The sequence below is a fragment of the Emydura macquarii genome, unplaced genomic scaffold (assembly GCF_026122565.2).
Source record: "Emydura macquarii macquarii isolate MOO-44397 ecotype Brisbane River unplaced genomic scaffold, CSIRO-AGI_Emac_v2 contig_2948, whole genome shotgun sequence".
Classification (NCBI taxonomy): domain Eukaryota; kingdom Metazoa; phylum Chordata; order Testudines; family Chelidae; genus Emydura; species Emydura macquarii.
The window spans coordinates 69409-80953 of NW_027133085.1; the positions used below are offsets into that span (position 1 = coordinate 69409).

General features: G+C 42.6%; 1 protein-coding gene across 1 annotated transcript in view; it reads left to right on the plus strand.

The window, feature by feature from the left end:
- GALNT12 (polypeptide N-acetylgalactosaminyltransferase 12) overlaps nucleotides 1-9743 on the plus strand; it is a 76519-nt gene extending 66776 nt beyond the window's left edge. The window contains exon 10 of the mRNA XM_067569887.1: nucleotides 8002-9743. Within this exon, the coding sequence (XP_067425988.1) occupies nucleotides 8002-8139 (138 nt within the window). The 3' untranslated portion in view covers nucleotides 8140-9743. The remainder of the gene's footprint in view (nucleotides 1-8001) is intronic.
- The last annotated feature ends 1802 nt before the right edge of the window (nucleotides 9744-11545 follow it).

The window sequence follows — 11545 nt, forward strand, 5'->3', positions numbered from 1 at the left end:
GAGGGGCCACCCTGGCTGGGGAGGAAGAACTCACCCCTTTACTCTTGCCAGTATCATCCTCCTCCTCACGAGATGAGGCGGTAGCGGGGCCCTCTGCCACTATCCCAAATGATGACTTTAGAGCTCACTAAGGGCTGCTGAAGCAGATAGCCTGAAACCTGGGTGTTCAGGTGGAGGAGCTGAAGGAACCTGCAGAAGAACTTTTCAATATCCTGGCAGCAGTGGCCCCATCTAAGGTGGCCCTCTTGCCTCCTGGTCCATGAGGGAGTGGTGAAGCTAGCCAAGGCCCTGTGGCAGACCCCAGCCTCCCTGCCCCCTACATCTAAGCAGACCAAAAACAAATATGTACCCACAAAGGGATTTGAATATTTGGGCACCCATCCTTCCCAGGGTCATTGGTAGAAACAGCTACCGACGAAAGAGACAGACAGGGCAGGCAAGTTCAGCCCACAAGAGTAAAGAGGCAAAGAAATTAGACCTCTTCGGCAGAAAAGTTTACTCAACTGCGAGCCTACAACTACGCATATCAAACCAGCAAGCCCGGTTGGGAGATATGATTTAAACAGCTGGCATTCCTTGGCTAAGTTCGCAGACTCCCTGCCTCAGGACTCCAAACTGGAGTTTGAGGCTATACTGGAGGAGGGGGAGACCTTAGCCCGAACCTCCCTCCAGGCAGCTTCTGATGCAGCCGATTCGGTGGCTAGGACAGTGGCGTTGGCTATATCGATGAGAAGACCCTCATGGCTTCAGTCATCTGGTCAGTCCTCGGGGGGCCAACAATCCATTCAGGACCTCCCATTCGACAGTGCAGCCCAGTTAACAGATCAAACGGACACAAGACTGCATGGTTTAAAGGGCTCTGGAGCCACCCTCCATTCTTTGGGTCTCCACCCCGTCAACTGCCAGGAGGCACTTCAGGCCCCAACAGCCACAGAGATTCAGGGGCCAGTCCAGGAGCGAGCCCTACAAAAAGAAAAATAGGGGTTATAAAAGACGCCAGGACAGGCTCCTGCTACCACCTCTTAATCGGACTCAAGCCTCTACCCCTCTGAGGGTAGGCAAGTCTTTTAAAGGTGCACCTGGGGGTGACCTACTAGCCCTTACCCAGGATTCAGCCTCCCCTTTATTTTCAGACCTCCTTGCATCCTTCTTTCTGGCCTGGACTGCTATAACATCAGACCAATGGGTGTTAAACCATAGCAGTCAGGTACACTCTTCAGTTAATTTCACTTCCATGTTCCCACCCCCCCACTCTCCTCTCATGAGCAACTTCTCACCCAAGAGGTGAAAGCCCTCCTACGGGTTGGTGCTGTAGAGGAAATTCCCCAAGAGTGGAGAGTGAGAGGGTTCTACTCCTACTTTCTGATCCCAAAGGCAAAAGGGGGCTTTTGTCCCATTCTGGTCCTGTGTTGCCTCAATAAATATCTCAAGAAGTTGAAGTTCTGCATGGTCTCCTTGGCCTCCATCATCCTGTCACTGGATCCTGGAGACTGGTACACTACCCTTGACTTAAAGGACACATACTTCCATATTTCTATCTTTCAGGGCCAGAGAAGATTCCTATGATTTGTAGTAGGAAAGCAGTGCTACCAGTTCACAGTACTTCCCTTTGGTCTACCAGTAGCACCAAGGGTGTTCACAAATGCATGGCAGTAGTTGCAGCTGTCTCAGACAGTGGGGCAATCTTCTCCTACCTCGATGACTGGTTCATCAAGGACCACTCAAAGGCTCAAGTCCAACACAGCATCGTTGTTGTATAGGCCACCTGTGAAGCACTGGGCCTGCTAATAAACAAACAAAAATCAACACTGGTACCAGTACAGAAGATAGAATTCATTGGGTCGGGTCTTGACTCCATCCAGACCAGAGCGCTCCTACCCGAGGCCAGGTTCTTTGCCATATCAGAACTTATAGCCCAGGTCACAGCTCACCCCCCTTACCATGGCACTAGTATGCCTCAGGCTGTTAGAGCACATGGCAGCTTGCACCTACATGGTCCAGCACATGAGATTACACCTCAGACCTATGCTAATGTGGCTGGTGACAGTTTACTCCCCAGCCAGACACCAGTTGGACATGGTCCTCATGATCCCTTCACCAATACTTACCTCTCTAGCATGGTGGTCGCAGCTGCATCACATGTCAAAGAAGGTCCCCTTCACAGCCCCATGCACAACACTTCCCCTGGTATTGGTTGCTTCGGATTTAGGGTGGGCACTCACTTTGGCACCCTCAGGACCCAAGGTCTTTGGCTGAAGGAGGAGCTGGCATTACATATAAATGTCAGGGAGCTCAGGTCAATCTGACTGGCCTGCAAGGTGTTCCTTCCCCAGCTGTCTGGCAAGGTAGTGCAAGTATTGACAGACAATACAGCTTTGATGTATTACATCAAAAAGCAAGGGGGACCGCGGTCCCCAGCGCTTTGTCAAGAGGCCCTTTGTCTATGGGACTTCTACATAGGTCATGCTATCCACCTACAAGATGTACATCTCCCAGGGGTTAGGAACACATTGGCCAACCAACTCAGCAGGTCCTTTTCCTCTTGCCATGAGTGATCCCAAAATCATCTTCCAGAGGTGGATATCTCCGCAAGTGGACCTCTTTGCTACCAGATCGAACAGGAAGTGTCATCGCTTCTGTTCAGTGTCATTGCTTCTGTTCCCTGCAAAGGCTCGACAGCAGCTCACTTTCCGATGCCTTTCTCCTACCGTGATCGGGCGACCTGATGTACGCCTTCCCACCAATTTCCCTCATTTCACAAAGTCCTCATAAAGGTCAAGAGGGACAGAGCATGATTATCCTGATAGCTCTGGCCTGGCCATGCCAATGCTGATTCGAGATGTTGCTAGACTTATTGGTGGCCCCCCCTTGGGTCCACCCAACCCAACCTGATCTCACAAGACCACGGTCGACTGTTACATCCGAACCTAGCCTCCCTGCACCTGACAGCATGAATGCTCCATGTCTAAGTGTTTAGGAGTGGGTCTGCTCCACTCAAGTCCAACAAGTCCTGCTAGGAAACAGGAAACCCTCTACCAGAGTTTTATACCTGGCCAAGTGGAAGGGTTTCACCTGTTGGGCATCCAAACGGAATCTTTTCCCGGCTTTTTAAATCATTTGTTCAATCCATTTTGGATTATCTGCTCCACTTAAAACAACAGGGTCTGTGTTATCAATTAAGGTTCACTTGGCAGCCATAGCGGCCTTTCATCCCCCTATCCAGGGCAGATCAGTCTTCTCACATGAGATGACAGCCAGATTCCTTAAGGGCCTGGAGAGGCTCTTCCTGCTGGTACAAGACCCAATCCCTCCATGGGATCTCAGCCTGGTCCTATCAAGGCTCACTGGGCCCCCCTTTATTTTACAAGAGCCCAAGCAGCAGCAGCAGCCTTCCGGCTAAGGTCCCAATACAGGACATCTGCAGAGCTGCAACTTGGTCATCGGTCCAAACCTTCGTAGCCTATTACACCATTATTCAACAGGTCCGGGATGAATGCAGGCGTTGGCAGAGCAGTATTACAATCGGCATGTCCATGAACTCCTGGTCCACCTCCAGAGGCAATGCTAGTGAGTCACCTAACATAGAATGGACACGAGCAAGCACTCGAAGAAAGAATGGTTACCGACCTTCCTCTCTGCTGGAGTTCCGGCAAGAAGGAACTGAGAGGGAGGTGGCCAGTGGCACCCTATATACCAACGCCTATGAGCGCGACCTTAGAGGGTGTTAGAGCCAGCCCTGTGGATACCACAGAGGGAAAAATTTCTGGCACCAGTGCATGTGGCGCACACATATCTAACATGGAATGGATATGAACAGCACATCTCAAAGAACAGTTACGAAGATCAATAACCATTCTTTTTTACACTCTTTTAGGGGAAAAAAGTAGGTCAGAAGTCAAATTGGAGGATAGAATTGATAGGAAACTGTAAAATTGAACTAATTTATCAGAGATTGAAGACAGTGGTCATAGTCTTCATTAAAAAAACATTTAGGAAATGTTTATATATGGAGGAGGAAAATGCATTTTGCCACATAGAGGTATAATTGTGGGAATCGTAATGGTGTGAATCAGAGTTTGAAGAATCATTCTCTAGAAAAATGAAAGGAACAAAATGAAGAAGAGATGAGGCTGCAGTCGCTACTGGAGCAGAAATAGGGTTATTTGTTGCATTTTTGTTTATGATGTTTGTTACATGTGTTGTATGATTTGGCTAAAGATTATGCATTTTATAAACTACTGTGAAGTAGTTATATTGTTTTTCAACAGAACTTAAATGTTTCTCCAGATATTTGTTTGTCATGTTGTTCATCTTAAGAAACCTTAGTTATTAGACAACAATAGTGGTCATGTGGATGTTATTAGATTCAGTGTTATGTTCTTACATCTATACTCCAGATGTTGGTAATAATGTACAATCACACTGTTACTATTATGACATGTATTGAAATCGATGGTAGTTGCCTAATTTAAAGACATGAGGCCTGAAGTCAGTGGGAAGCTTTTCATAGACTCCAATCAATTTTAAATCAGGCCCTAAGTAAATAATGAGTAAAAACTGAAAAAGGACCTCTGGATTTGGCCCACAAATATTTTGCCATCAATGACAATTATATTTTTCTTGTGCTAAACTTTATACAAAATTGCTAATATTTTATCAGAGTTATTCCAAATTAGAGAATTTTTGCATTTTGCAGTAGATAACTGTTAATAGTTCCTCCCTGGGCTTGTGTAAGTGGTGGTGTAACTCCATTTACAGGGCTGTGATTTTTAAAGCGCATTAACATGTTGCACGTTAACTGGACTATGTAGACCCTGCTGTTGCATGCCAAAGTTTCCCTAGTCCACTTGAATGTACTGCTGTTGAAACAGTGCTACATTAAAGCGCAGCAGGGAACGTTTAGTGCATACCAGCAAGGTCTATATGGACCAATTTAATGTGCAACATGATAGTGTGCATCACCCCACTGTGTAAACAAACCCTCTTTGAGATCTAGTTCATTATATATATGAAAAATTCGACTTAGAACCCAATCTGCTTGCAGAAACTCTTACTGAAGTCAGTGGGAGTGCCATATACAGAGAGCTTGCAGAAGCAGACTGTTTGTAAGAGGAAACTATGTAGTGATGGGAACAGTTATATAGAATTTTATTCTTTAATTTCCTTTCTAAAGAGATCTGTTTAAGGGCATGTCTTTTAAGTTGTATCATATATGCTGTAATGCTATCTGATAGGTGTCTACTATAAATTTGCTTTTTTTATTTTCAAAATAGTGTGATCTATAATATAGGAAACAAAAGAGGCATCAACAGATTATTGGGAGAACTCCAATTTTATAGGCAGCAAATATTCTCAGTTTCAGATCTCCCTGTTTTAGTTAGATCATATCTATTGAAGAAAGTTGGCCCAGATTCTAGCATATCCAAACACATGGATGGCTAACAACTGAAAAGTCAAAAGAGGCACAATTTCACTAGTTTGATGGTGTAAAGTCCCAAGGTGTTTATCTATAGATTTGCTTGTATATATCTTGGCCAACTTCCAAGACACCTATGGGGAATGGTGAACATTTTATTGTTTTTTGGTGTATATGGAGCTATGTCTAGGGTCAGTAATCTCTTCATGCTCTTTTACCATGCTTATCTAAACCTAAATTCACATGTGCTGAAATAAGTTTCTTTAAAACAAATTCTGCTTTCAAATTACACATATATCTAGCATAGAAATCTGTGATTGCTGTGCATATGATTGTAGTGCGGGATTTGGTCCTTTCTTTTAATTGAACTAACACCATGGGAAGATACGTGTAATTGCGGTTCTTTGAGGGATGCCTCTGCATATTCACACTCATGAGATTCAAGGACCTCCCCAGCAGTCTTCCATGCTCACAGGGCTTGCACAAACACTGCTTCATGGCCTCAAATGTTTGGGGACTTAAAGCTATATAAGAGAAGCATAAGCCTCAGTTCTTTTCTTCTGAATGCCAAAATCCAAAGATTTGTAAGAACTCTGAAGGAGAGGGGGAGGTTGGTAGAGAGTATGAATATGTAGAAATACCACTTAAAGATGAACGGTAACTCGTAAGTAACTTCTCGTCTTTGAGAACCTCTTCATATTCCCACTCATGGGAGACTAGCAAGCAGTGTAACCTACATGGAAGATGGGCAGAAGAGTACTCAGTGAAATAAATATCATAAACCCTGTCTACTGAAGCTATCATCATAGTGGAACTCTGACACCACCTTTAGGAGGAACTTAGGATACTGTCTAACGGTATGTCTACACTGACGGTGGCAAATTCGCCACTGTCAAATCGAGCTATCTGAATCAATTGAGTGGAAGTGAAGACCCGCTCAATCAATCTGGAAGTCGATATATTAAAAGTGCCTCTAAAAAAAGCATAGCGCTGCATCAACGGGTACACATTTCCCGTTGGTGCAGCACAGTGTAGACAGTGCGCTAAATGGAAATGACAAAGTCACTGAACTTTGCCGGCAGTATAAACAAGGCCTTACTGCTAAACCTTAATGCAAAATAACAAATAGTGGATCAAGCCATGAAAGCCTGCAATTCGCTCACTTTGTATTCTTGAAATAATGGCCACTAGAAAGGCCATTATAGATAAGTGGCATAGTAAATACTCATACAAAGGTTCAAATGGCTTTCCCAGCAGCCTGGTCAGAACTAAGTTTAAGTCCTATTTTGGCACTGAGTAATGGGTAGATATTGGTCAACCCTTTCAGCAATCTGGATACAATGAACTAAAGATGGAAAAACCTTCAACAGGAACGGGAGAGGCCAAAATTGCAAATGTGTTGTCACTGATGGATGTTAGAGTCCTTGGTTTTTTAGATGTTACAAGTAGTCTGCTACTGGTGACAAAGAAGCAGAGCTCCAGGAAAATGTGCTTTCCACTGAGAACCCATGCATCTGCACCAATGTTTGAGATATTTGTTGCCTTTTGCAGCCAAGAGAGGTTGTGGCGTGATATGGAAAGAGCTGGGTCCTGGAATCTCCTCCTGGATTGGGGAAGGGATCCCAGGATACACTGATTTCTCCACAGTAGAATATGGAGCTTCCTGGGAACCTGATTTCTTGGCAGGCAGTGCTGATGGAGTTGAAGTTAGCTTGCATGAACTGAAGACTCCTGTAATCAGAAGGCCTGAAGCGTCAGTTGGATGTTTCTTGGCAGCAGCATGCGCAGGAATTTAAATGTGACTCTTTTTGGAGGGATGTTCCGTGCCCCAGACCCAGGAGGAGCTCACACTTCCCTCCACACCCCACCCTGCCTTGGCAGGAGCTCACTCTTCCATCTCCTCCGCCCCCATGATCCTAGGGCCGGAGGATTTGTGTGCCCCTAGTGATTATTGGAGGGGGGGTCTTGTGCTTCTGCTTACCCTCTTTGTGCACACCTCTGTTTCTTGGAGACTATGTGCATGAAGGGGTGGCAGACCTTGCACCCATCCAAGGGCTGCACTGCCCTGAAGCAAAACAGGCATCTAACTTCACAAAGATTCTGGGAAAGAGGCCACACCTGCAATAGAGGCACAAGTGGGATTATGTCCACCTAAAAAAGACGAGTAAATTACCTTAAAAATTATACAGAATACCTACAACTATCAAAAGAAAGAGGAAAAAAAAATTATTTACAAAATAAGCACAAAGCTAAGGATTTTTGGCAGACAAGGTCATATGGGGGAGAAAGCCATAGGTTCCTCTGTCCACAACCTGTGCCAGTAAGAAAGGAATTGAGGTTCTTGGGCCCCGCTGCTGCAAAGCAACATTCGTATAAGCCCAAAAGAGACAATTTTTGAGATGGTACCAGAAGATCTTGGCATCAGACTCCTGGGGTTCAGTGCAAAACCCCCCCACTCCCCCCCAAAGAAAAGTCTGAGTTTATATAGAGTTAGTTTCTTGTTGCATTTCCAATATGGTAAAATTTAATGCATAATTGTAATTTTAAGACTGTTGTAAATAATAATTTTCCACCCTCTTTTGTAGGATGGTACTTTGTTCCATGTACAAAGTCAGAAGTGCCTACAAGCCGAGTCTAACTCTTACAATGGCAATCCAGCACCATTATTACGACCTTGTAGCGATTCAGAATACCAAAAATGGTTCTTCAAAGAAAGAAGTTGATCCAGATGTCATCAACTGTATGGCTGAATATGAAAATGTTAACTTTCTAGTCAGCACCTAGGAAATCTTTGGAAAAATTACATAGCTGCTCTATTTTTGTATTAAAAGAGTTGTAACTTGTTTACAAGTTGTAAACCTTGTTTTCTGGAGCACTAAAAGGCATTAAATGTTGAACTTTATTGAACAGGCACTGTGAATATTCTGTGCTGCAGAAATCTCCTCTTCCACTGTTCTCTTTACTTGGCAGCTATATATGGTTTCTAAAATGTCTTATGCTCTTTCACAAGTGACTCTATTTTTTTAATCTATTGTGTGCAAGTAAGGAAGTGAAAGTAATTGCACTAATGTTATCTGCAGTAACTATAAAATGTTTATTTTTCTAAAACATTCTACAGTAGTACCTTTTTAACAGATATTAGCTAGAATTCTTTTAAATCCCAAAAATGTAAATTTAGATCAAATTCTGCCCTGAGATGTGTAAGTAGAGCAAAGTTCTCATTGAAGTCAATATGGAATTGCATGTCTACATCTCAAGGTAGACTAGGTCCTAATAATTTTGCACAAATAACACTCCAGATTGCACATATTTCACTGAATGTCATAACATTTTAAATGTTCATGGTACTTGAGAGATTGCTAATAAAGTAAAATTATTAATTATTTACTGATCTTTCCTTAGTCTAAGAAATAAAGCACCAATGTTAAAAATGACTTTATGCGAAAAATTTAGTTCATAAAAAAAAATGTAGTTCAATCGTACAAGTGTTCTGGCATGCAGAACTCCTATGTACTTTAAATGGAAATTCTCCATGCACAAATCATACAAGATCAGAGTCATAGCAATAATTCTGACAGTCAAGCTTTAATTTAAAGTTCAGTTTTTAAGAAAATACTTTAAAATGGATACCTTTTAGTTTGATACTGTTAATATACTCCTTTTCTACAAGAATCATTGAAACAAAAATTGTTTTGTAGCAAATTAAAATGATAAATTATGTAATTGATGCTAATCTAAAAATTTGTCTTCATGATTGTAATTGTTTTCTAAGAATTTCCATTATGAATAACAAGCTGTTCAGTTCAGCGTGTACATTCCTGCTGAAAGTCTTGATATTCAGTTAGCATCTATACAAAATGTTGTCTGCTTAAACTACTGGACTATGGTAACTCGTCTGATTTAGTATGGCAATTCCTATGCTCTGTCTTTGACAGTGGTCAGCAACAGATGCTTCAGCCCATAGGGAAAGTTTCTTCCTTATCTCTGTCAGTTAGAGGTCCACTTATGTGCTAAAGCATGAGTGTTTATCTCTCTTCCAAAACACTTACATTTATTTTTAATCTTTTACTTTTGTAATTATGGATGTTCTTGTTGTCCGTATAAACATTCAGACCCTTTTTGAATCCTGGTGAACTCATGTAATCTTTGCATACTTATTTTATGATTTTGGGGGTCTCTGTGCCTTTAGGGGATATGTATATAAGTTCTTCCAAGATTGTGGCAAAACTAATGTTTTAATAAGCACCTTTATAGTTCTGCCTCTGGATTCAGTTGATGAAACTGATACTAGATCTAATAAAATAATTTGTGAATTAAAAGCTTGGGAACACTTTTTGTAAGTATTTCTTTTTTGTGGTCTTAATATTTTTCTCTTAACATTTATCTGATCTTAGGCCCTGATCTTTCCAACATTTAAGCACATAGGAAAAGACAACTGCTTTATCTTACACACTTGTTAGTTCTTTTCCTTATAACATCTCATCTTGCTTTCCCTGTTTGCATACAAATTGCACTAGTTTTATTCACCTGCTGGATCCCAAATTAGTGTAAATTACACTACTTTACCACTAACCATTTACACCTGTTTTCTTATGCACTTATATTGCCATTTAGTTCACTATTGAATTTGGCCTTTGTTATCTAAAGAATCTACAAAGAAAGAGGGTAGTGACTTCAATCCAGTACATATAATGTGGGAACAAATACAGGAAGTGTGTGTGTGTGTGTGTGTGTGTGTGTGTGTGTGTGTGTGTGTGTGTGTGTGTGTGTGTGTGAGAGAGAGAGAGAGAGAGAGAGAGAGAGAGAGAAAGTTCAAACTCATTAGCATTTGTGTTCACCTAGTAGTAGCACCTGTATTCAGTTTTTAAAAAGCCATTCTGTTGGAGCCACAAATCACTGGCACAAGAGAGGTGTTAAAATTATCTGATCGCTTCTGCTTTCCATCTGGTACTTTTAAAAATTGTATTACAGCAATCAGTTAAAAAGCCAAATATTACAGTCCATACTTGTAGAACTCCCATTGAAGTCTGTTTTCATGGAGTCAGGACTTTAGGATTTCACCTGTAGGTGGTGGTATGCAAATAAGGTGAAATAAAAACTGACTTCATAACAGAATTGTACAGAGAGAAATCTTACTGTCTAATGTGAACCATCTGTTAAGAAGAGCAGTGAAGTTTAGGGTTACAGTAACAAAATTGCATAAAAATCCTATTTTTTCACACAGCAAATCCTCTGGTGTGAGGAAACTACTAGGTAATTACACACACATTCACAGAAGCAGCCATGGGATAAAAATTTGGTGCAGTCCAGGCTACTAACTTACAAGTCTGGAGACTCTCACACAACCAGTTTGCTGCCTCTGTAGCTATTGTATGCAGTCTGCTCTCTGATGGGGATTTTCAACTGATGACCCTAGGGTTTTTATGTGCCATATCCCCTGCTGCTTCTCTTCTCCATCCATCCTGCTCTTCTCCCTCCCATCTCATCTCGTTACAAGATCAGTGCACAGTCCAGCATCTGCCTGGAGAGAATGTGCCTTTCACCAAATTAAGATGCTGTCCCCCTTGAGGGAGATCATGGCTGACTGGGAATAGGTTCTTCAGTATTCCTAAATGGGATGGATTGAGAACTCTTGAATCCACCTCACTGGTGGAGAAGGGACTGATGTGTCCCAGGGAGAATGGAGCTGAGTCCTACAACCAAGACTAGTGCCAGCCATGGAGCAAGGTGGGGCCTTGTGGCCAGATAATGGCTGAAGGGGCTCCACCCTGCCTGTGCAGTAGCTGTCGTTGTGTAAGGAGGTAGGGCATGCCTGCAGAAACCAAAGGTCATCCCCTGTTTTGAAAGGTGGGGTTCTGGATAGCTGGGTTCAGCCCAGGCTTTGGCTGGCAGAAGCTTAGAGCAACTTCTCATTGCTGTGTTTTGTAATGTATAAACAAACATATAGTTGTTTAAATAGAAGCTCTCCATGTATTAATAAGAATACTGCAGTCTGCATCTGTATTGCAGCAGGGCCATTTAACACTTTCCCCTTATCCTCTCACGTATGGATATCACTTTGGTCATGCCACAGATGACTTCAGCCACCGGGGGACCCTCATTCACGGGATGCTTATCAAATGCTGAGAC